Source organism: Mytilus californianus, unplaced genomic scaffold (assembly GCF_021869535.1).
Source record: "Mytilus californianus isolate M0D057914Y unplaced genomic scaffold, xbMytCali1.0.p SCAF_4, whole genome shotgun sequence".
In the NCBI taxonomy this organism is placed as follows: domain Eukaryota; kingdom Metazoa; phylum Mollusca; class Bivalvia; order Mytilida; family Mytilidae; genus Mytilus; species Mytilus californianus.
This window is the reverse complement of record NW_026262690.1, coordinates 3,981,114-4,008,619: the sequence shown is the minus strand read 5'-3', so window position 1 is coordinate 4,008,619 and position 27,506 is coordinate 3,981,114. Positions and strand designations below refer to the sequence as shown.

At 31.6% G+C, this 27,506-nt stretch overlaps 2 protein-coding genes across 4 annotated transcripts in view; one reads left to right on the top strand and one right to left on the bottom strand.

Moving 5' to 3' along the window:
• Positions 1 to 3,122, bottom strand: part of LOC127699066 (sodium/hydrogen exchanger 9-like) — a 47,765-nt gene extending 44,643 nt beyond the window's left edge. Inside the window, exons 1-2 of the mRNA XM_052202806.1 lie at positions 2,854 to 3,122; positions 1,093 to 1,364 (exon numbers count right to left, since the gene is read on the bottom strand). Of these exons, the coding sequence (XP_052058766.1) occupies positions 1,093 to 1,364; positions 2,854 to 3,121 (540 nt within the window). The 5' untranslated portion in view covers position 3,122. The remainder of the gene's footprint in view (positions 1 to 1,092; positions 1,365 to 2,853) is intronic.
• A 194-nt stretch (positions 3,123 to 3,316) lies between these two features.
• On the top strand, positions 3,317 to 26,892 carry LOC127737326 (FUN14 domain-containing protein 1-like). 3 transcript variants are annotated; one of them, XM_052247916.1, is made up of 5 exons: positions 3,317 to 3,423; positions 8,843 to 9,005; positions 14,568 to 14,643; positions 20,863 to 20,982; positions 26,480 to 26,892. In XM_052247916.1, exons 2-5 carry the CDS (start codon positions 8,875 to 8,877, stop codon positions 26,555 to 26,557), a joined length of 405 nt encoding a protein of 134 aa, XP_052103876.1. In that variant the 5' UTR covers positions 3,317 to 3,423; positions 8,843 to 8,874; the 3' UTR covers positions 26,558 to 26,892. The 3 variants fall into 3 exon arrangements, with proteins under 3 accessions (XP_052103876.1, XP_052103877.1, XP_052103875.1); XM_052247917.1 differs by lacking the exons at positions 3,317 to 3,423; positions 14,568 to 14,643 and adding exons at positions 3,519 to 3,591; positions 14,380 to 14,455; XM_052247915.1 differs by lacking the exon at positions 3,317 to 3,423 and adding an exon at positions 3,527 to 3,591.
• Positions 26,893 to 27,506: the final 614 nt, after the last annotated feature.

The window sequence follows — 27,506 nt, the reverse complement described above, 5'->3', positions numbered from 1 at the left end:
ATGTCCATAATACAGGTATTATAATTACTTTACATTTTGAAGCTTATTCTTAAAAAAAAATTCATAAAGGTAAATAAGAAATATCTCCATAGAGAGTATAAATCTATCCATAGTTTTCAGAGTTCTTGAAAAATGTCAGTCCAGAGCATTTGATTGATAAACACACTGAAATGTCTCGCCTGCTTTATTCAAGATTTAATTCATATTGAAAGTCTGTAATATGAAGGTTTTACTACATATATCACATAAACTTGAAATCATCAATGATCCCTGGAAATTAGGTCAAGGTCAGTAGAACCATGTCAGACAGATATGTACACCTTATAATTATTCCATTCACCAAATATGATTGACCTATTGCTTGCAGTATCTGATAAACTGACAAAACCATGAAAACTTAACATTGACCAATGGACCATGAAGATGAGCTCAAGGTCAGAGGAAACTTGCCAGTAGGACATGTACACCTTACAATCATTCCATACACCAAATATACATGTAGTTGACCACTGCTTATAGTATCCGAGATATGGACTTGACCATGTAAACTTAATCTTGATCACTGATCCATGAAATGAGGTAGTGGTCAGGTGGACCCTGTTTGACAGACATGTAGACCCTTTTTTTTCAAGCAGTTACTGAACCATGAAAATGAGGTCAAGGACAACGGACATATGACAGACGGAAACTAGTAAAATATTGTATCTGCATACAAAGTATGTAGCATTCAGGTCTTATACCTTCTGAAATACATTTATAAAGCTTTATACAAATAGAATACGGCTTTGCTGCCACCAGATTGTAATCCCCATGTCTTTCATTCTGCGACGAAACAAAAATGAAATGTTTGATATATATTGTTTCATTGTCAGTCCAAATATCTGACATTAGTGGGTGAACTTGTCAATAGAATTAAAGGATTGGACAGATGATAATGAATTTTGGACTGACAAATTTCAAACAACGTCAGTTGGAAAAAAAAACCTCATTAATGATACCATGCTTATAATTTTGTATGCCAGAGGCAAATTTCGTCTTAAAAAGCAAATGTCCCGTAAGACAAATTAGTTTCAAGAACTCTGTATTTTATCAATCCTTTTCTTTAAAAATTTCCTTAAATTCATTATAGCTTACCGCTCTTACAAGTGACCCTGTGCAGTGAATTGTATCTTCTGAAACTTCCCCCCATAAGTCATATTTGACTTCCTGTAACCTGGAACTATTAAAAGACTGTGGTAATTTAAGATAGACAGCTGCAGGTGGGTTTGGTGCTGTGTAGTAAGCAGTTCCATTCAATTTAACATATGGAGAACTGTCACATTTGTTTGATGCTGTATATTTGATTACTGCTCCCACAATCATACCTATAAACAGATGAACAATTTTACTTTATCATATTAAATTGACTTACACTATTAATTTCTCAACATAAAATGATATAGATATACAAAAAAGTTATTAAAGACATAATCAGGAAATTTCATGAAACTAGTTCTTTAGCTCAGAAATGTATTTGATATTATTATCATTAGCCTCCAATCTATTCTTTATCTGAAACACCTAGGAATAGACATGACAGAATATACCCTACTGAGGCCTTCTCTATTCTAAAATGACCGACATCAACATACTCATTTATTTATACAGATAAAAGTAAGAAACACACCTTTAACTATTATGTCCCTGTCCCAAGTCAGGATCCCATCACATTATCAGTACCGTAATTGTAATATGTCAAATCTTAAAACTTTTCTTCATTAGAATTTGGTGTTGATGGTAGATCTTTAATTGTTTTGTTAAATTAATTCACATTTTTAAGTCTCTGATGACAATTTAATTCAGAGCTAAACATGTATGTAAATGTACACCTGTTTTTTTGTTGGACTGTATCTTGCCCTTCTAGATGTCTTTTGGTTATTTTTTTGTTGGACAGATGTCTGAAATATCAATCTTCTATATTAAATCATTATTTTGCTCTGAAATTAACACTTTACCGTTAATTATCGACTGCAGTGGATTTCATTTTCTGACAAGAAGTGAAAAATTTACAGTGGAGTGCATCACCAGAGGACTTTGTTTTAAGTTACATCAGGTGCGTTCAACTCTATTTAGGATGTATTAATTAACCAATTAATAACAATCAGTTTAAAGAATATAAAGTGCTCATCAGGGACAATGTTTATTTGAAATGGAGCAATGAACTTTTATAGGTCAATTGACTTGCGCTCCAGTTGCTTTCGTGTATATATCAATGGATGTACTTATTTTTGTGTGTAAATAGAGGTGGTGGCTAATGTGTATAAAAGAATCAATTATAGTGCATTGGAATGACAATTTAATGTGCATTCACACTGAAAAGTGGGTCGTCTGATATAGGCGGAATAGTACAGACTAAAGTAAATCAAAATATGCTATCTGAAGACACAGGTACCAATCATGACAAAAGACTCATCAGTGATGATGGAATCAAAGAAGTTTTAAAAAAAAAGGCCAAACAAATGTCGGAGACATCCATTCTTTATGGTCTAGAAATTTATTTAATCTGTTCATGGGCAATAAGCTGAATGATTTAATCTAAATCAAGAATTCAATTTTGCACCATCGTGACTTTAGGGAGGGAATTGTAACCCCGACATGAGAGAACCTGACATTTGAACTTTGGTGAATAGTTGACTCAAAGGCAATCATACCACATCTTCTTATTTTCATACAGGTAGCATTACGTATTTAGCTCCACCCCCTATGCATTTCCAAATGACATGTTCAACTGTAGACTAATTGCAGTCAGTGTTACCAATTAACAGGTTAAAATGTCTTTTACTTTTATTTATTAAAAATTTATACGATGCATACCATAAATTAATGATAATCCTGATTCGTGTAAAAATCGTAAACGTTTATGTTTGAACAACCAGATTGTCAAAATGGTCAACATCAGCAGTCCCAATAACATCAAAATTGTGAGACTGTCAATTTTATGCTGGGCCAAAACGTGCAACTCTTCTTTTGTGTCTGCATCTGCAGGACCTATAGTTGCAGGTGTTGAGGCTGAAGGCATGGCGTAATTAAAAAAATTAAATAAAACTAAAAGCCTGATTTTTGTTGTCATCTTGTCAGCCATTTTCACGTGCCCCTTTTGTATTTTGTGAAACGAAATCAGAGTGGACATCATCTCCGAGACACGAGTACAGAACAATGTATCAAAAAGTAAATTGTAGATTATAATCAATGTATAGATATGACGATTTCAAAGAATCGTACAAATAATAATCTATTCAATTCAATAATGAATGAAAATATAAGTTTCGTTTTGAAAATTAAAATCAGCAAAATGACAATATGAAGAGAAAGTAGAGATCTGAGAGAATTTTATGAGACTGGAAACGTTGCTAGGTTTCCTGAAGAATTTCTGAATTTCATTTGGTAATTTTGTAAAAGCAAAAACAGAAAACTATACATCTACTTTCGATAACCTATACATACAATTCAGTACAATCATATTTTTAAAAATAAAAATAGCACTGACTAATCATCATCCACCTATGTAATTGCATTAGACTTTTTTTTAAAGGTTATTCAAAGGAACAAAAGGTAGAGTTAAGGAATGTCACACCAACACTGTTCATACACTGTCATTTATTGTAATGCTTATATTCTAGTTTTAGTGTCATGTTTTACCAGTTTTTGGTGGGGTTCGGTTTGCTCAGTCTTTAGTTTTTTATCTTCTTCTTCTTCCTGGTACGGGAAAGACTCCGGTGCCGGAGTGTGGAATATCCCGGAACTGTGGCGCTATGTACATGCAAATGGATGTCGAAAATTTTGTTATAAGATAAAAATATTTGCCACAGTTCAATTACAATTTAAAATAACATTAGTTGTAGCTTAATGTTAAACATATTCACATTATGTACAGTGGCTTAAATACTGTAAATTCAGAAATTATTGCGATGTTTTTATTATTGCGAAAAATGCGACAGGGTTATAATCGCAATAATTTAAACTCGCATTTTGAAATTTTTTATATGAATTAAACAGGATTTTTCTCAATATCGCAAAAATTAAAATCGCATTTTAGTCTAAAATGACAAAATCGCAATAATAAATGCATGCAATAATTTCTGAATTTACAATACACTAATTAATTAGCCAGACTAGAACCTCCAAATGTTAAGGTGGAGATACCACCTTTGAAGGATTCAAGGGAGGGTGACATGCAAATTGTTTCTGGGAGATCGTTCCAGACAGCAATAGTACTTGGGAAAAAAGATGATTTAAAAAAGTCTTTATTTGTATATATATGTCGAAATTTATGTAGGCCTCTAGTTCGCCTGTCAGATTGTGTCAAGACGTCATTAGTGACTTCGACCAACCCCCCATTAATCTTATAAATCAAGACAAGCTTAGCTTTTGTTCTACGGGATTGCAAGTTTTCCCATTTTAGTTTGTTTAACATACCAGTGACAGCACCTGGTGATCTATCGTTATAGTCATTAAAAACATATCTTGCTGCCTTATGCTGTATCTGCTCAATTTGGTTTATTTGGCTTTGTTTGTACGGATCCTAAACTGGTGAGGAGTACTTTATGTTGTGTTTTGTATACTGTTGTTTGTCTGCTGGTCTTTTTCTTTCTTGGTCATGGCGTTGTCAGTTTATTTTTCGACTTATGAGTTTGAATGTCCCTTTGGTCTCTTTCGCCTCTTTTTAGAATGGATGTATGCATGATGTATAGATGATCTTGATTGTATATGATGTCAAGTCCTTGGACATTTCTACATTTTATATCCTGCGTTTGTCAAGGTTAATAGTTTACTTAAAACTTGGGACCCTCTAACAATTTCTGTGAACAACTAAGCTGGTTCTTCAGCGAAATGCATCTTGGTGATGATATCTGGAGGTAGATGTGTGTTGCAATCAATATATAATTTATGTTCCTGATCATAATGATTAAACACACAAGTATAGATTCAAAACATTCACAAACAAAATCAATACACAAATATTTACAAAGGTCTGAGTCACTATAAATTATGGAATCACTCGCAGAATGAAACAAGATCACTGATGAGGGTCATCTAATTTGCATTCAATTATTGTAAATTTGTCATACATGTCATATGATAATTGTCTAAATCCTTCTATTTAGTATTGTAATTAATGAATTTTATATCAAAGTATTCATTTAATCTTGGCTTGGATCATTTGAATTAGTTTCATTTTTATATCAAGTGAAATATGTTCATTACACTAAAGTTCCACTTGGACGATCAACATAGGTGTTAATTACCAGTCACCATAAACACATCATTTTACAAAAATGTAACTGTTATCCTATACAATAATATGAAATAAGAAGATGTGGTATAATTGCCAATGAGACAACTCTTCACCTGAGACCAAATGACATAGAAGTTTACACAGCTTTAATCTTATGAAAATGATAGGTTACATAAGAAAAACATTTGATTTGAATTTTTATCTTAAGTTTGCATTTACCCCAGTATCGAAATTTCTTATTTTTCGAACATTGAGATACAAATGTATCAGGACATCAGGGTCACTTTACATTAATTTTTCCATCGATAGAACTATAAAATTTATTCGACTTAACTGAAAAATCGAATCAACCGAGGGTTGACTCATCAGAGGTTAAAATGCATTGATTAAACAGGAATTTTGCCGGGACCTAGCAATTACTTTGACTCAACTGAGTTTTTGACATAACCAAGTTTGACACAACGAATTTGACTGTATATCAAAATTTTTAATAGATTTTCATGAACATGTAGGCAGAAATATATAAATATGTATTATATATCTTCAATGTACATAAATAATCACAGGAAAAATATTTGAAATTGTGTGTAGTTAATATCAGAGACATATAAACATGATAAAATGATACAAACAAAAATTATTTGAATCTGGAAAAATTTTGAATTCTGGATAATTGATAAGAAATGTAAGATGAAAGCTAACCCAATTAAGGAGGAGGGTAAGCTATGCACGCATGATAAAGGGGGTTAGGTAGTTCATACTGAAACATCAGTAAAAGAAACATGAACCTTAGCCATGCATGATGGCTAACATATAGTCATGATAGTTGGGTTAGTTTTCATCATATCAGTTTTTTTTTAATTCAAAATTATTCCAGATTCAAATAATTCCTTGTTTACATATGTCTCTGTTAATATCAACTGTAAAGTGTTAATTAAACATCTTTTAATGAGAACGAAATTGAAAGAATGCATTTTCAAATTATATTTGGAATGGTATAAATCTGGTGGTTTTAAGAATATTATGCATTTGTTATGTATTGGATACAAATTGTATCAAAAATCAATATTTTTTCTGAATAATGATATAAAATTAGAATATAGGGATGTGGTATTTCAATGTTTGTGTTTATCATGTTTATGGCCAGTAAATATTTTTTTCCAAAATTATAAATAAATTAGATGTTGTCCATACAATGTCAAGTTTTTAAAACAATTCAACAGATGTTATTAACTTATTAATTGGCTTCAATTTACTATTTTCATTTCCTGTCACTTCACTCATTTGTCTTTTGTACAGACAAAATATTACGGTAAACGGAAAAAAAGTCACAAAATCCCTAGGAAAAAAGTCACAATATATGATTGAGTAAAATTATCAATAAGAAGTATGTTGGAATGCGCATGAAAAAGTCACCATGTACATGTATGTAATAAATAATTAAAATGGAGAAGAAAAACAAGAAGCCACTAATTAATCTCAACAGGCCCTATCAATAAAATTTGTTATTACGTAACTATTATTAATGGGGATGATTTGTTTGTTTAACACTAAATTGAAGGATTCTCATTTTAATGGTTAAAACACAGCTATATACCTTATAACCATTTTCATACAAAATATATAATGTGACTTTTTTCCTATATATATGTAGCCTTATGACCATTTTCATACAAAATATGTATTGGGAATTTTTTTCCTATATATATGTGACCTTATGATCATTATTATACAAAATATATATCGGTAATTTTTTTCCTTTATATATGTGCAGACCTTTTGACAATTTTCATACAAAATATATATTGTGACTTTTTATTCTGTGACTTTTTTTCTATAAACCTTTTTTCCTGTGACTTTTTTTCCTACATTCATTATAACGCATACAACTTTTAAATTTATGTTTTTTATTTACCAATGAAAGTTCCATATAACTTTTAAAACAGAGAAAAGCAATGGAGTACTTTTAAACATTTGTACAAAAATGGACATTATTTCCTATCTGAATTGTAACTTTTTCCCCTACATTTATCAAATGTGTTACTATTTTCTAACCAAAATTTGTGACTTTTTTCCATTTACTGTTAAAACTGAGTTTGTGAGTTTGAACCCAGCAAGTAGCAGGTGCATTCAACTCCAATCTTAATTGGCTAGCTATATATAGGGTTGCCAGTTTATCCTGCCAAAGGTTTATAGTTCTTTCCATGCATCAAGCATTCCTCCACCAATCAAAGCTGCAAATAGTGCTAACATTTTTAAAACATAATCAATCAAAAGGGGCAAAAGTGGTTTTGATTTAAAAAAAAAAAAAGATTATTGTCAAAGATGTCAACAGGGGTAGTATTACCTTCTCTTTTAAACTTTAGTTTTATCAAATTCTTTATAATATTTTTTATGATTTTTCTCAATGACAATTGAAAGCATATTCAACAACCACATTGAAAAAAGTGAACCAAGAACAGGGTAAAATATTCTTACTTTAAAGGAAATATGTTGATATATTTATTTTGCCATGCAATGTCTAAATTAAGAATACTTTATTATTTTATTTTTGATGAAAAATATATACTGGGTTATTTTTCTTCCAATTTGGTTGTTTAATTTTGATTTCAATTTTCACTGAAAAAAATATTTAGCTTTAATTAAGAATGATTTATGTACGAAACAATAAACGAAAGAAAAAAAAATATGATATTCAGCAACAAACAACTAGTTAAATGATCTCAATCATGGTGAACAAATTTATTTACACAGAAATGACATTTAATGGCACTTCATGTTGAAATCTCTGTAGCAAGCTATTACAGTTATATGATTCTTTAAATTTAAGAAAAATGATGAATATGTTTTATAGATGTTCTTGAAAAGGAGTCTTCATTATATCAAAATCTACAGAAAGATGCAGCTATTGAATAGATTATTTTACCAAAAAACATTACTTTAGCAACTTACCAATGTGCTGTCAGTTAGTTAATATACATGTGAACTGCATTAACATTTAAAAAAAAACAAAAAACAAATATAAACGTGTTGAAGACCGTACTGTGACCTATAATGGTTTACTTTTATAAATTTTGACTTGGATGGAGAGTTGTCTCATTGGCACTCATACCACATCTTCTTATATCTATAAAAGCTATTTGTGATTCTGAGGACATCTTTCATGAAAATTTCTGAGAAAAAGAATATCATACCCAGAGTTTATTGAAATACTTGCATTGAATTGCTTAAAGCATACATTTTTCATACCCTGTCATAAATTCAAAAGCTATTGAAACTTTATGTCAAATTGTTTGATTGTTCATGCATTACACTTTGTAACTTTGTTTGACAATCCAATTTGAGGAAACATGGTATATTTATAAGTTAAGATTGTGCTTTGAAGAATGTTTCAGTAACTTTGAGTATTCTTTGATATGCTTTGTGATTTTGTTAATTGTTTTTGTGCTTTGTGTCTATCTGATGAGTCAAGCTATATGTTTAATACCGTTTGTTCTAATGTTATACTGTTACCTCTGTAATATGTACGTTTGAAACATCTTAAATTCAAAGAATGGTCATTTTCAGAAAAAAATTGGCAAAAACCAGAAGACATTGCCATGGATAATAGCTTTGAAATACTTGATCTGAGTTCCTTAGGACGTAATAAGACCTGGGTACAGAAGGCTTTTGGGGATATATCTAAACGATCTGCTGCTCAACAAATAACTATTGGGGGAGTATCAGGATGGTAAGTGAATTAGTAATGATACTTGTAACCATTGGATTTTGTAAGTTCAAATGAAAAGCACATAATGATCCTAAATTTAATTGGTGTATTTCATTTTTCGAATCCTGAAAATACTCTTTTACTTAACGCTGATAATGATATTTGAAATCATTTACCTGTTTTATGGGTTAACTGGATCCATGCATCCTTGAACTTACAAGGTCATTCTGCCCACTTCAAATTATACAAGAATCTCTGTATTCTGATGTACATTATTCAATCCTACCTTCAGAATATGTTAATTTTGATCATTTATTACATTTATGTTGGTCACATTACAGAAATTGTTCCAATTAAGATATTCATCCCTTTGTTTAATGTAATACATTTATGTTATGCCAAAAAACCCACTCAAATGATGTTAAATAACTATGTCTAAAACTAAACATTTTGACAGAATGATAACAATTGGAATCATGTGTATAAGATTTATATTTAAGGAATAACATTCTGTAGTTGAAGAATTAACGTCGTCAATTGGTGATTTGAAGGTTGCAAATGCAGTTTTACTGGCATTGAGTAATCAAAATTGACGGCAGCAACTCTTCTTCTACAGTACTTTTATTTTGATTCTAATGCATTACAAAAAGAAATAATACCTTAGAGCTTAAAAAAATGTATAAATTTGAAATGAAATAAAATTCTGTGAAACTTCATGAAAGATTTTGGCGCATAGATGCATGACTAAATGTGATGTCATACAAATGAAAACTTACAAATCTTTTAAAGCCGACTATACAGTTTGGATTTTTCTCATTGTTGAAGGCCGTACAATTGCCTATAATTGCTTATATCCACTTCATTTGAACTTTAGTGGATAGTTGTCTCATTGGCAATCATACCACATCTCCTTATTTTTATATTGAAGGTTATTATGTTACTTCTACGATTCAAATTTGGATAAAATCACATAAAAATGGTGTTTTTGATGTAGGTGTTGTTTTATTTTCGATTATATTGTAGCAGTCGAACATATGTTATTTTATATCTCCTTATGACAAGAATCCTTTCACATACAACAACTTTCTTTCTAGAAACTATAAGTTTTTTTTAAATTGAACATTTTTGGTCTCCTTTGAATGATATTTTTAGTCCCCTACCGACGAAGTCGAAGGGGACTTTAGGTTTGCATTCCGTCTGTCCATCTGTCCGTCTGTCCATCCGTCAGTCCGGCAAATCAGCTTTCCACACTTTTTTTCTTCGTTCTTGGAGATATTGATTTGATATTTGATATATAGTTTTATCATGACAAGTTATAGATCAAGTTCGAATTTTGTTCCGGTCTGATTATTTAGTCCAGAGTTATGGACCATAACTCTGGACCATATCTAATGTTAGAGTACTATGTTAAACCATATTTCTGTACAAAGGGAGATAACTCATTTTTTAAAAGACATTCTTTGTTAAATTATTTGAAGAATTTTTTGACAGGTTTGTTTGTTATTTAGTATAAACTAATTTTCTGAATGCTATATATATAAAAAAAAAAATTATGAAGAGAAATCCTTTAATTAGATCATAATCTATTTTTATTAATGTATATATTTCAATACATTACATTGTGTAGATAAAAGTTTTATAGATAAGTTACAAATCTATATTAGTTTGTGACAAATGAAAGAAAAAAAATATTTGGAACTATTAATTATATCTGATTATAATTTGAAATAGATATACACTGTATTACATCATATCTAATTCTAGAGAACTATTAATCATATCTAATGTTTTTTTCATCATGCTTATAAGATATTGATTGATAATTGGTATATAGTTTTATCATGACAAGTTACAGATCAAGTTCAAATTTTTGTTTCGGTCTAATAATTTTGTGCAGAGTTATGGTCCTTGGACTTGAAAAATTCACTCATATAATCAGTTTTCAACACTGTTTTTAGTCATGCTTGAAGATATTGGAATGATATTTACTTTTTGTTTACACCATGACAAGTTATAGAACAAGTTAGCATTTTGTTCCAGTATAATGAATTTTTACCTGGTAGGGGACTATGTATTGCCATGCATTACTCTCAGAATGCTTGTATTTTTATTGATCATGGATTTTATAAAAGATTTGATTACTTTAAATTTAGATGAATATTTTGTAATGAATCATGTTTTATTTATTTTAAAAAATGTTAAAGTATACAAACTGTTTATTGATTTACTTCCTTTTTTACCAATAATTTTCTGACTCAATGTCTACATAACACAGTACCACAGTGTTAAAACAAGACAAGAGACATACTGCAGTAACTAGAAATATAGCTAAGCCACGCGACACAACTGATTGTATGAATCATTTCACCAAGCTGTCCACACGCATTACCCTGGTGTTATTATTCGTTCCATTTTGGTGTTTCCTGTTGACAAATATGTTTTGTATTAGCTTAAGACCCTTCAAACATTAATGTGATAGATATATTAAACACTGTTTTACATAAGGAGGCAACTGTTTTACTTTCAAAGTCGTATTATAGTCATATCTACTATGTACGGATTTTGACTCTTTTTTCATCTTTTACACATGCTTTTCAAACTTCCGGTTTAAACATACACAAGTTTCTAAATTGTTTTTTGTGTGATTTAGACTTATGTTAACCAGCGTGAAGTGTTTCAGAACCATTTACAAGCAGTTTTAGCTTCTGTTTGGTGATGGAAAATAGGTTTTTCCAAGAAAATACCGCAAACGACCACACACGATTTAAAATTACCAGAGTTTCATTAGACCTTTTCTAACAGTTACAAAAATTTTTTTACCTGAAATTTCATGGGAGAAGGGGATGCGGACTATGCACCAGTGCAAACTATACAAGCCCGATTACCGTATCCAAAAATCCTGGGGAGAACACTGCTGTTTATTTTGGTTATCTATTACTTTCATGTGACTGTCTCATCTACATTTATGCTGAATCTTGTTTTATTCATATTTTAAAAGCTACATTTTGTAATCAGAGCTAAATAATTAATGTAAATATCTTTTATGGACTTAGACATGTAATAGTAAAAGACAATGCACAATTCTGGATTAACCTTTATCAGTTAAGAAATAGTCAGAATAGCATGTATAACAGAGTGAGACTAGATGTATTTATCATCTCCTGCAATCCTTGTATCAGTAGTATAACAGAGTGAGATCATCTCCTGCAATCCTTGTATCAGTAGTATAACAGAGTGAGATCATCTCCTGCAATCCTTTATCAGTAGTAAGTGTCAATGATTTAACTGGAATTTACATATGATGCTTTTCTTTTGACCGTTCACCTTGTAAACAAAGCTATGTTTATGTTCTATCCCAATTTAAGATGGGGGTTAATGACAGTTGTATTTTAAACACCGCAGGAGATTAAAATTGACATTTATGTACATGTAGGAGTTGTCCCCTAGTAAATTAGATGAAATTTTTTTTAAAGTAAGTCTACATATATTTGAACACCTTTAAATCATGAAACGGATAGTTCTCTAGAAATGTTTTGCTTGATCAATTCAAAACAGCTGCCTTTTTATTTGTCTAAAAGGTCTGCTTTAGAAACAAAAGTTCTGAATTTTCTATAAGAATTGCAAAGGCTCAATGTAAAGATATTGACAAATAAAGTCTACCCATGTTTAAATGAGCATAGAGCATTACATGAAAGAAATATTTCTTAAATAATGTAAGATTATACTGGGCATCAATCTGTATCGTGTGTCTGTCCATCCCGTCAAGTTAACCCTCTCACATGTACAATTCTTGCCAGATTTTTATAAAACTTATATCATAGGTTTATATCAGCAATGTCTCGGACAAGTTCAAAAATCAGTGCCAATCAACTATTTTAAAAGAGTTATGCCCCTTTGAAATATTAATTATATGGAAAATTTCATTGTTAGCACTCTCATGTGTACAATTCTTGCCAGACTTTTATCAAATTTATATTTAAGGTTTATATCAGTAATGTCTTGGACAAGTTCAAAAGTCAGTGCTGATCAATTTTTTTAAAAGAGTTATGCCCCTTGGAAATATTAGTTATAAGGAAAACTGCAATGTAAGCGTTTTCATGCATACATTTTTTGCCAGAAATTGCATTGTATTTGCTCTCAAGCCTTCATTTCTCTAAGATATTTGTAAAAAATTTTAAAGAACAAGAAAAAAGAGTTTTTATTTTGTTATTGCCCTTGGATAGATGAAATATGTGCAACACAGGGGACATTGGAACTCTGTTCTTTTATTCAAGTACATGTATGTAGATGTTAGTTTTATCTACTTGCTGGCTATTTTATTCTGTTTTACCAGTATGACAACTGTCATGTTAAACAAACAGTTACACTCAAAGGTATGTTGGAGTCCCCTCATTTTTAAAGCCAATCTTAATTGATCACATTACCTAACTTTTGTAGTATTTGATTGAACAGATGCTTTAAATTACACAACTCAATACACAACCATAGACACAAATTGTCACAATTCTTGATCTCAATAGTATCTTAGATGGTTAATATATAGAAATGACAGTTTTAATTATTTACCTATTATTAAAAAGAAGGTAATGCCAAAAATATACACTTAATAACCAGGTACACTGAAACCAAAAGGTAAAAGAAATCCTTCAGTATTCTGTAAAATTATAAGCCACAAAATCAGGCTAGATAATTTCTTCATAACTGCATCCCAATCATTATCACAAACCACTAAATCAAGAATCAATGTAATTTATAATGGTTAAACATTTGTATGCATGGGTATTCTATTTGTTGTTTTAGCATTGGCAGTCCTCATCATCATGGAGATTATTTGGCCCTGCACCTTCATGGTTTATAGACTTTGAATGTTTTGCATAGTTTACATGATTAAAGTACTGCCATTTTAATTTTCACATTTGCATTATACAATTAAAATTTCATACAGGCAAGACTCATCTCTGTATCAACAGTTTATTATACAGATCTTGTCTCTGTAGCTTCATTAGTTCCAAGTTGACAAGACTGTATTTGAGATGTAAGGACTTAACATAAAGAGGATTGTTGTGTGGAAGGACAGCATCAGTATATCTGAATTAAGAAATCTTGGACCATTTATTTCACTAAACACTCTTTTGAAATATAGGAAAATATACAGTGGAATCCCCTGTGTTGGCAATGCCAGTGGTTTTTTTTTACACAAAAGAATCTAATGATCAAAATTAATATTAAGTTATACTGAAGTATTCATGACTTATGAATATGTTTTTTTTTGTAAGATGCTTGGTGAATACAGTCACAGTTGAATTGAAGATTTGTGATATCATCAATACATATGTGCATAAAGAACAAGACCTATTTTCCCTAACCATGACTACTTTTGTCTCTCTTTTTACAGGGTTACAGGTTTTTTGTTTATTAAAGTCACAAAAGCAGTATTTGTTACCATGGGATTGAGTTTAATACTAATTCAGGTAAATTGTTATTTACAGGTATAATGAAACCTGCCTACAGTGATGTAGAGTTGTGAACCTCTTTATGTTTACTGTAGACAGGTTTGATTTGAAAGGTGATTGTATTTTACAGGTGTACAGGATTTCTGTTTGTTAGGGTTGGTAAAGTTGCTGCTGGTACATTGGGTGTGTCATTACTTCTTTTACAGGTGATTAATTATCTGTAATTTGTAAAACAATTTGTTATTGATCAGTTATATCTAATATGTATAACAATGATGTCATTTTGTTTCTCACCCAGATGACTTTTAACTGAATGGGAGTTGTAGAAATGCTATGCAGTGTCATGGGTAAACCAATTTAATAAAGCTTGATATTTTAGAATGTAGAAGAGTTTAAAGATATTGATATCCTCACACATTGACATACAATGGATTGATATCCTCACACATTGACATACAATGGATTGATATCCTCACACATTGACATACAATGGATTGATATCCTCACACATTTTACATACAATGGATTGATATCCTCACACATTGACATACAATGGATTGATATCCTCACACATTGACATACAATGGATTGATATCCTCACACAATGACATACAATGGATTGATATCCTCACACATTGATATACAGTGAATTGATATCTTCACACATTGACAAAGAATGGATTGATATCCCCACACAATGACATAACTGATTGATGTTCTCACACAATGACATACAACTGATTGATGTTCTCACACAATGACATTGACTGATTGATGTTCTCACACAATGACATACAACTGATTGATATCCTGACACAATAACATACACCTTATTCATAGCATCAAACAATGACATACAACTGATTAATATCCTCACACAATGACATACAGCTGATTGATGTTCTCACACAATGACATACAACTGATTGATGTTCTCACAAATGACATACAACTGATTGATGTTTTCACACAATGACATTGACTGATTGATATTCTCTAACAATGACATACAGCTGATTGATATCTTCTCACAATGACATATAATGGATTGATATTCTCACACAATGACATACACCTGATTCATAGCATCAAACAATGACATACAACAGATTGATATCCTCACACAATGACATACAACTGATTGATATTCTCAAACAATGACATACAGCTGAATGATATCTTCACACAAATACATAGAATGGATTGATATCCTCACACAATGACATACAACTGATTGATATCCTCAAACAATGACATCGACTGATTGATATCCTCACACAATGACATATTACTGTTTGATATCCTCACACAATGACATCGACTGATTTATATCCTCACACAATGACATACAACTGATTGATATCCTGACACAATAACATACACCTTATTCATAGCATCAAACAATGACATACAACTGATTAATATCCTCACACAATGACATACAGCTGATTGATGTTCTCACACAATGACATACAACTGATTGATGTTCTCACAAATGACATACAACTGATTGATGTTTTCACACAATGACATTGACTGATTGATATTCTCTAACAATGGCATACAGCTGATTGATATCTTCTCACAATGACATATAATGGATTGATATTCTCACACAATGACATACACCTGATTCATAGCATCAAACAATGACATACAACAGATTGATATCCTCAAACAATGACATACAGCTGAATGATATCTTCACACAAATACATAGAATGGATTGATATCCTCACACAATGACATACAACTGATTGATATCCTCAAACAATGACATCGACTGATTGATATCCTCACACAATGACATATTACTGTTTGATATCCTCACACAATGACATCGACTGATTTATATCCTCACACAATGACATACAACTGATTGATATCCTCACATAATGACAAAGAATGGATTGATATCCTCACACAATGACATACAAATGATTTATATCCTCACACAATGACACACACATGATTTATAGCCTCACACAATGACATTCAATTGATTTATAGCCTTATACAATGACATACAACCCGATTGATAGCCTCACACAATGGCAAACAACTGATTGGTATTCTGACACAATGACCTACAACTTATATATATTCTCACACAATGACACACAACTAATAGATATCCTCACACAATGACATACAACAGATTGATATCCTCACACCATGACATACAACATATAGATATCCTCACACAATGACAAACAGCTGATTGGTATCCTCACACAATAATATACAATTGATTTTTAGCCACGCACAATGACATACAAGTTATTGATATCCTCACACAATGACTCACAATTGATTTATAGCCTTACACAATGACAAACAACTGATTTATAGCCTCACATTATGATAAACAATTGATTAATAGCCTTACACAATGATATGCAATTGATTTATAGCTTTACACTCTGACATACAACTTATTGATATCCTCCCACAACAGCATACAACTTATTGATATCCTCCCACAACAGCATACAACTGATTGATATCCTCCCACAACAGCATACAACTGATTTATAACCTCACACAATGGCATACAACTGATTGATATTCTCTAACAATGACATACGACTGATCGATAGTCTCTTACATTAGCATACAACAAATTGAGATCATCACACAATGGCATATAACTGATTGATATCCTCACACATTGACATACAATTGATTTATAACCTCACACAATGGCATACAACTGATTAAAATCATCACACAATGGCATACAATTGATTTATAACCTCACACAATGGCATACAACTGATTGAAATCATCACACAATGGCATACAATTGATTTATAACCTCACACAATGGCATACAACTGATTGAAATCATCACACAATGACAAACAACTGATTGATATTCTCTTACATTAGCATACACCTAACTGATATCGTCACACAATGGCATACAATTGATTGATATCATAACACAATGGCATACAACTAATTGATAATCGCATTCAACTGATTGGTTTCCTCATACAATGACATACAACGTTTGATATCCTCACACAATAGCATACAACTTGTCTCGCTCATTACCACGTCTGGAAGAGGATAAATTAACAATACTTTTCCATTCATAAATATATTTAACAAACATTCTAGAGATAACTGTTTCAACAAAAAGACTTTTATTAACATTAGTGATTGTATTGCAAAAGTAAATAGCACCTGCATGACAAAATGTGAAAAAAAGATACACCAGCCTTATTTAGGGAGCTACCATTTGATTTTTATGGGGGGGGCTAGGATGAAAAATTGTTTCCTGTATTTTTTTGTAGTTGTAATCTTGGTCCTGCTTTTTTATTTTTCACTTTATTCAGTCCTGCCTTTGTTTTATTAGTTTATCCTGACTTTTTTTACATAATTTGTCATCCTGCCTTTTTAGCTCACCTGGCCCAAAGGGCCAAGTGAGCTTTTCTCATCACTTGGCATCCGTCGTCCGTCGTCGTTAGCTTTTTACAAAAATCTTCTCCTCTGAAACCACTGGGCCAAATTTAACCAAACTTGGCCACAATCATCATTCGGGTATCGAGTTTAAAAAATGTGTCCGATGACCCCGTCAACCAACCAAGATGGCCGCCATTGCTAAAAATAGAACATAGGGGTAAAAATGTAGATTTTGGCTTATATCTCTGAAACCAAAGCATTTAGAGTAAATCTGACATTGGGTAAAACTGATTATCAGGTCAAGATCTATCTGCCCTGAAATTTTCAGACAAATCTGAAGTTCTGTTGTTGGGTTGCTGCCCCTGAAATGGTAATTTTAAGGAAATTTTGCAGTTTTTGGTTATTATCTTGAATATTATTATAGATAGAGATAAACTGTAAATAGCAATAATGTTCAGCAAAGTAAGATCTACAAATAAATTATCATGACCAAAATTGTCAGTCGACCCCTTTAGGAGTTATTGCCCTTAATAGTCAATTTTTAACAATTTTTTGTAAATTTTTGTAATCTTTTACAAAAATCTTCTTCTCTGAAACTACTGAGACAAATTTAACCATACTTGGCAATAATCATTATTAGGGTTTCTAGTTTAAAAAATTTGTCCGATGACCCAGCCTTCCAACCATCATGGCCGACTTGGTTAAAAATAGAACATAGGGGTAAAATGCAGTTTTTGGTTTATATCTCTGAAACTAAAGCATTTAGAGCAAATCTGAGAGGTGGCAAAAATGTTCATCAGATTTAGATTTATCTGCCCTGAAATTTTCAGACAAATCCGACAACCCATTGTTGGGTTGCTGCCCCTGAGTTAGTAATTTACAAAAATTTTGCAGTTTTTTGTTATTATCTTAGATATCATTATAATATCTAATATCTAGTACTATTAATTATGATTTTAACCTTATTTTACATGATTTCCAAAGCATCAGAAAATACAGGTGAGCGACACAGGCTCTTGAGAGCCTCTAGTTTTTTTGCCAAGTTGCTCATCCTGCCTTTTTAGCTCACCTGGCCCGAAGGGCCAAGTGAGCTTTTCTCATCACTTGGCGTCCGTCGTCGTCGTTAGCTTTTTACAAAAATCTTCTCCTCTGAAACCACTGGGCCAAATTTGACCAATCTTGGCCACAATCATCATTAGGGTATCTAGTTTAAAAAATGTGTCCGTTGACCCCGCTCACCAACCAAGATGGCCGCCATTGCTAAAAATAGAACATAGGGGTAAAATGTAGATTTTGGCTTATATCTCTGAAACCAAAGCATTTAGAGTAAATCTGACATTGGGTAAAACTGATTATCAGGTCAAGATCTATCTGCCCTGAAATTTTCAGACAAATCTGAAGTTCTGTTGTTGGGTTGCTGCCCCTGAATTGGTAATTTTAAGGAAATTTTGCAGTTTTTGGTTATTATCTTGAATATTATTATAGATAGAGATAAACTGTAAATAGCAATAATGTTCAGCAAAGTAAGATCTACAAATAAATTATCATGACCAAAATTGTCAGTCGACCCCTTTAGGAGTTATTGCCCTTAATAGTCAATTTTTAACAATTTTTGTAATCTTTTACAAAAATCTTCTTCTCTGAAACTACTGAGACAAATTTAACCATACTTGGCCATAATCATTATTAGGGTATCTAGTTTAAAAAATTTGTCCGATGACCCAGCCTTCCAACCATCATGGCCGACTTGGTTAAAAATAGAACATAGGGGTAAAATGCAGTTTTTGGTTTATATCTATGAAACTAAAGCATTTAGAGCAAATCTGACAGGTAGCAAAAATGTTCATCAGATTTAGATTTATCTGCCCTGAAATTTTCAGACAAATCCGACAACCCGTTGTGGGGTTGCTGCCCCTGAGTTAGTAATTTTACAAAAATTTTGCAGTTTTTTGTTATTATCTTAGATATCATTATAATATCTAATATCTAATATTATTAATTATGATTTTAACCTTATTTTACATGATTTCCAAAGCATCAGTAAATACAGGTGAGCGACACAGGTTCTTGAGAGCCTCTAGTTTTTTTACTCAAAACTCCTGTCCTGCCTTTTTTTTCAAATTTCATCCTAGCCCCCCCCCCCCCCCCCATAAAAATCAATTGGTAGCTCCCTTATGCTAAAAACAATTATCACAGACAGCAACTGACAACAACCACTGAATTGCAGGATGTAATGGTTTGTGTGTGTTCAACCCTTCTCCTAACCTTAGACAGTCTTGTTACAGTACAAAATAAGAAAAAATGTAAAATCAGTTGGAAAGAGATTGACTCATTAGATCAGCACAAAGCACAATAAAAATCTTAGTAAAAGCAAATAGCATGAGGTACTGATCCAAGAGTATTTGCAGTTACTGAAAGCTAGTTTAAAGCCAATTTCAACTAATAAATAAATCATGTTTTTCAAGACTAAAATATTAACCGGTAGACATCCTGTCAGACTTATATTAATGGATTTCTTACCTCAAACAATAATATCCAACTTGCAGCTAGTACTAGATTGAACTATAAATTGTCATATTATTCAAAATACAAAATTTAAGTTACTGAAGGTATTCATAAGACTAAAATTTTGAGATAACAAAAACATGTAAAAGGTCTATTAAAAACATGGAACAGATTATGGTAATAACGAAACAATGAAAACCAATTAATATATCTTCTACTAAAAGAAGTTGCTTTAGACAACTTTTGAATTCATGCATTTTCCCATACATTTCTAATGTCACAATGCTTATGTTATTACGTCATAGTAAGAGTCAATTGTTCAATGATGTCATTTATGTCAATTGACCTCAGGTCACAAGGCACAACTTTACATTAACAATAAAGAACTCGAAATTGGTTTATTTTAACAGTTACATTTTTTGTGAACTATAAATTTCAATCAAGGACAACTATAAAATGAAATGATTTTATTATTTGATGTATTTTATTAATAACACTGACTATTTCAGGTAGCACAACATCAGGGATATATAAAGATTAACTACAGAGCAATTCAGTCGGAGATTAAACGAACAAAAGATGTTATAAACAAAGAAGCAAACAGACATTACCCAGGGGTGGTGGAAAATGTAAGTCAAGATAATTATATATCGTTTAACCTTCTTGCCTTAAAACGACTAACTAGTACTTTTCCACTGAATTGGAACTTGTCTAAAACTATCCTGTCTCAGATTGAAATTTGTTTGAATTTGTAATTAAACAGGATAAATATCTGGGAAATATTCAGATTCAGACATTACTCAAACGATTCTATTAATACACTTTTTCTGTTACTCTGGGTTGGGTTTACATGGAATGAAATAAGAAAATAGTTTATTAAAGTGTCACGTATTGATTGTCATAAAAAAAGCAACATAGAATAAATATATGTAAGAGTCAAATCTATTTCTAGCCACTAATCTGTGTTCTTTCCTTTGATTTGTGTCACGTAACATGATGACACTCAAATCTGTGGCCCTTTCTCAAGCCTCAAATCTGTGTCCTATTCACAGATCTCTGTCCCATGACGTCAAGAAACTCCAATGTGTTACCCTTTGTTTATTAAAATCTGTGTCCTTTTTACAATGTGACGTGACGTATGACAGGCACATATAGAGTGTTGAGGGGTTAAAGCACTCAACCCTCCCCTTACCTAAGACTGTTGTACATGTGGAACAATACAACATAAGAGCAAACTGTAAAAATCAGTTGTGAAGGACTTGGCTCACATGAATTCTGCACAAATTACCTAAAAAAAATAATTAAAGAAACAAAAACACAAAAGACACAAACCAACGATCTATGAATACTCAAATCTTTTTTACTGTATGGCAAGTAACATAGTACAAATATATAAACATTAATAGTCATAAAGTAAACAATATAGTATAAATATATACACATTGATTGTCATACAGTAAACAACATAGTATAAATACATACACATTGTTTGTCATACAGTAAACAACATAGTATAAATATATACACATTGATTGTTATACAGTAAACAACATAGTATAAATACATACACATTGATTGTTATACAGTAAACAACATAGTATAAATACATACACATTGATTGTCATACAGTAAACAACATAGTATAAATACATACACATTGATTGTTATACAGTAAACAACATAGTATAAATATATACACATTGATTGTTATACAGTAAACAACATAGTATAAATATATACACATTGCTTGTCATACAGTAAACAACATAGTATAAATATATACACATTCATTGTCATACAGTAAACAACATAGTATAAATACATACACATTGATTGTTATACAGTAAACAACATAGTATAAATACATACATATTGATTATCATACAGTAAACAACATAGTATAAATACATACACATTCATTGTTATACAGTAAACAACATAGTATAAATATATACACATTGCTTACATACAGTAAACAACATAGTATGAATACATACACATTGATTGTTATACAGTAAACAACATAGTATAAGTACATACACATTGATTGTCATACAGTAAACAACATAGTTTAAATACATACACATTGATTGTTATACAGTAAACAACATAGTATAAATACATACACATTGATTGTCATACAGTAAACAACATAGTATACTTTTGGTCCACAGTGCTCTTCAACTTCCTATTTTATTTGGCCTTTTAACTTTTTAGAGTGTGACTGATGAGTCTTTTGTAGAGGAAACATGTGTCTGGTGTTAAACTTTGTATTTTATTTGGCCTTTTAACTTTTTAGAGTGTGACTGATGAGTCTTGTGTAGAGGGAACATGTGTCTGGTGTTAAACTTTGTATTTTATTTGGCCTTTTAACTTTTTAGAGTGTGACTGATGAGTCTTTTGTAGAGGAAACATGTGTCTGGTGTTAAACTTTGTATTTTATTTGGCCTTTTAACTTTTTAGAGTGTGACTGATGAGTCTTTTGTAGAGGAAACATGTGTCTGGTGTTAAACTTTGTATTTGGCCTTTTAACTTTTTAGAGTGTGACTGATGAGTCTTGTGTAGAGGGAACATGTGTCTGGTGTTAAACTTTGTATTTTATTTGGCCTTTTAACTTTTTAGAGTGTGACTGATGAGTCTTTTGTAGAGGAAACATGTGTCTGGTGTTAAACTTTGTATTTTATTTGGCCTTTTAACTTTTTAGAGTGTGACTGATGAGTCTTTTGTAGAGGAAACATGTGTCTGGTGTTAAACTTTGTATTTTATTTGGCCTTTTAACTTTTTAGAGTGTGACTGATGAGTCTTGTGTAGAGGAAACATGTGTCTGGTGTTAAACTTTGTATTTTATTTGGCCTTTTAACTTTTTAGAGTGTGACTGATGAGTCTTTTGTAGAGGAAACATGTGTCTGGTGTTAAACTTTGTATTTTATTTGGCCTTTTAACTTTTTAGAGTGTGACTGATGAGTCTTGTGTAGAGGAAACATGTGTCTGGTGTTAAACTTTGTATTTTATTTGGCCTTTTAACTTTTTAGAGTGTGACTGATGAGTCTTTTGTAGAGGAAACATGTGTCTGGTGTTAAACTTTGTATTTTATTTGGCCTTTTAACTTTTAGAGTGTGACTGATGATTCTTTTGTAGAGGAAACATGTGTCTGGTGTTAAACTTTGTACTTTATTTGGCCTTTTAACTTTTTAGAGTGTGACTGATGATTCTTTTGTAGAGGAAACATGTGTCTGGTGTTAAACTTTGTACTTTATTTGGCCTTTTAACTTTTTAGAGTGTGACTGATGATTCTTTTGTAGAGGTAACATGTGTCTGGTGTTAAACTTTGTACTTTATTTGGCCTTTTAACTTTTTAGAGTGTGACTGATGAGTCTTTTGTAGAGGAAACATGTGTCTGGTGTTAAACTTTGTATTTTATTTGGCCTTTTAACTTTTTAGAGTGTGACTGATGAGTCTTTTGTAGAGGAAACATGTGTCTGGTGTTAAACTTTGTATTTTATTTGGCCTTTTAACTTTTTAGAGTGTGACTGATGAGTCTTTTGTAGAGGAAACATGTGTCTGGTGTTAAACTTTGTACTTTATTTGGCCTTTTAACTTTTTAGAGTGTGACTGATGATTCTTTTGTAGAGGAAACATGTGTCTGGTGTTAAACTTTGTACTTTATTTGGCCTTTTAACTTTTTAGAGTGTGACTGATGATTCTTTTGTAGAGGAAACATGTGTCTGGTGTTAAACTTTGTACTTTATTTGGCCTTTTAACTTTTTAGAGTGTGACTGATGATTCTTTTGTAGAGGAAACATGTGTCTGGTGTTAAACTTTGTACTTTATTTGGCCTTTTAACTTTTTAGAGTGTGACTGATGATTCTTTTGTAGAGGTAACATGTGTCTGGTGTTAAACTTTGTACTTTATTTGGCCTTTTAACTTTTTAGAGTGTGACTGATGAGTCTTTTGTAGAGGAAACATGTGTCTGGTGTTAAACTTTGTATTTTATTTGGCCTTTTAACTTTTTAGAGTGTGACTGATGAGTCTTTTGTAGAGGAAACATGTGTCTGGTGTTAAACTTTGTATTTTATTTGGCCTTTTAACTTTTTAGAGTGTGACTGATGAGTCTTTTGTAGAGGAAACATGTGTCTGGTGTTAAACTTTGTATTTTATTTGGCCTTTTAACTTTTTAGAGTGTGACTGATGAGTCTTTTGTAGAGGAAACATGTGTCTGGTGTTAAACTTTGTACTTTATTTGGCCTTTTAACTTTTTAGAGTGTGACTGATGATTCTTTTGTAGAGGAAACATGTGTCTGGTGTTAAACTTTGTACTTTATTTGGCCTTTTAACTTTTTAGAGTGTGACTGATGATTCTTTTGTAGAGGAAACATGTGTCTGGTGTTAAACTTTGTACTTTATTTGGCCTTTTAACTTTTTAGAGTGTGACTGATGATTCTTTTGTAGAGGAAACATGTGTCTGGTGTTAAACTTTGTACTTTATTTGGCCTTTTAACTTTTTAGAGTGTGACTGATGATTCTTTTGTAGAGGTAACATGTGTCTGGTGTTAAACTTTGTACTTTATTTGGCCTTTTAACTTTTTAGAGTGTGACTGATGAGTCTTTTGTAGAGGAAACATGTGTCTGGTGTTAAACTTTGTATTTTATTTGGCCTTTTAACTTTTTAGAGTGTGACTGATGAGTCTTTTGTAGAGGAAACATGTGTCTGGTGTTAAACTTTGTATTTTATTTGGCCTTTTAACTTTTTAGAGTGTGACTGATGAGTCTTTTGTAGAGGAAACATGTGTCTGGTGTTAAACTTTGTACTTTATTTGGCCTTTTAACTTTTTAGAGTGTGACTGATGATTCTTTTGTAGAGGTAACATGTGTCTGGTGTTAAACTTTGTACTTTATTTGGCCTTTTAACTTTTTAGAGTGTGACTGATGAGTCTTTTGTAGAGGAAACATGTGTCTGGTGTTAAACTTTGTATTTTATTTGGCCTTTTAACTTTTTAGAGTGTGACTGATGAGTCTTTTGTAGAGGAAACATGTGTCTGGTGTTAAACTTTGTATTTTATTTGGCCTTTTAACTTTTTAGAGTGTGACTGATGAGTCTTTTGTAGAGGAAACATGTGTCTGGTGTTAAACTTTGTACTTTATTTGGCCTTTTAACTTTTTAGAGTGTGACTGATGATTCTTTTGTAGAGGTAACATGTTTCGGTGTTAAACTTTGTACTTTATTTGGCCTTTTAACTTTTTAGAGTGTGACTGATGAGTCTTTTGTAGAGGAAACATGTGTCTGGTGTTAAACTTTGTATTTTATTTGGCCTTTTAACTTTTTAGAGTGTGACTGATGAGTCTTTTGTAGAGGGAACATGTGTCTGGTGTTAAACTTTGTATTTTATTTGGCCTTTTAACTTTTTAGAGTGTGACTGATGAGTCTTTTGTAGAGGAAACATGTGTCTGGTGTTAAACTTTGTACTTTATTTGGCCTTTTAACTTTTTAGAGTGTGACTGATGATTCTTTTGTAGAGGTAACATGTGTCTGGTGTTAAACTTTGTACTTTATTTGGCCTTTTAACTTTTTAGAGTGTGACTGATGAGTCTTTTGTAGAGGAAACATGTGTCTGGTGTTAAACTTTGTATTTTATTTGGCCTTTTAACTTTTTAGAGTGTGACTGATGATTCTTTTGTAGAGGTAACATGTGTCTGGTGTTAAACTTTGTACTTTATTTGGCCTTTTAACTTTTTAGAGTGTGACTGATGATTCTTTTGTAGAGGTAACATGTGTCTGGTGTTAAACTTTGTACTTTATTTGGCCTTTTAACTTTTTAGAGTGTGACTGATGAGTCTTTTGTAGAGGAAATATGTGTCTGGTGTTAAACTTTGTATTCTTGGTATCTTTGATGAGTTTGGTTTTTTACATTGCTATTACAAGAAATGTGATTTTCCCTTGAGCTCCAAAAATATATTAGTAAACTTGGATAACAAATAAAAATGTTACGTTTCAAAGGACTTTTCTGTTAAAAGAACAGGAACTTTTTTAACTTTTATGCTTCCACATTCCAATCAAGTATTGATTAAGAAAGATTATTGGAATTTTGATTATAAGGTATATATTATATGTCTTCTTTATTTGACAGGCAAAGAGATTTCTACAGAAGAATATGTTTTTAGCTGGAGGGTTTGCAGGTGGATTTTTAATTGGAGTAGCATTTTAAATGAACATCAGACTACAGCATATTATCATAATTAATTTGTGTGTAATGTCTAGTCCTTTGTTGTATATTATTGTGTGTATGAATGAATATGATATGCCTTGAAGATCATGTGAAGGAACTATTTTTGGACACAGGAGTCATTGAATGAATGAATGATGTGAAATAAATGTTTGTTGACAATACATTTGTGTGTAGGCTAAGCAGTTATGATAATGACATTACTGTGTTTTTATTTTGATTAATTTAAAGATATACCATGAAGATAGATTTTGTATAATCATTTCTTAGTTCTAACCAAAATAACTTTCTGAATAAATTAATGATGGTACTTTCAATTACTGGTCATTTTGCAAAATAGGAATGGTGGAATGATCATGATGACTGCTTAATGCCAAGTGGCAAATATTACAAACATACTTAGGAAAATAACATATTAATTGCAGCAGATGCAGAAAAAAGTAGTAAAAGAGAGGCAAAAGATACCAAAGAGATATTCAAACTCATAAATCTAAAACATGCTGACAATGCCATGGCAAAAGACGAAAAACGTTGAAAAGACAAATAACAGTATACAAAACACAACATATTAAACTAAAGACTGATCAACATGAACCCCACCAAAAACTCGGGCAATCTTAGGCACTCCAGAAGGGTAAGCATATCCTGCATCACATGTGGCACCTGTCGTTTTGCTCATGTAACAGGATTGAATATTGACAATTGGAACATATCCGTCCTCATCTGTGACACAGATATTCGATAATGGTCAACCAACTCCTGATGGTGCCGTAAAGTTGTTTATGATAGCTTCTTTTTTTTTACTTTGTATTATAATAGTTATCATCTAAAAAAAAAACCGGCATTGTACAGATTATGAAGACCATAAAAGGGTTCAATATTATTTCTAGGAGTCCAACATTTTGGATGTATATGTCAGAATTTATTTCAT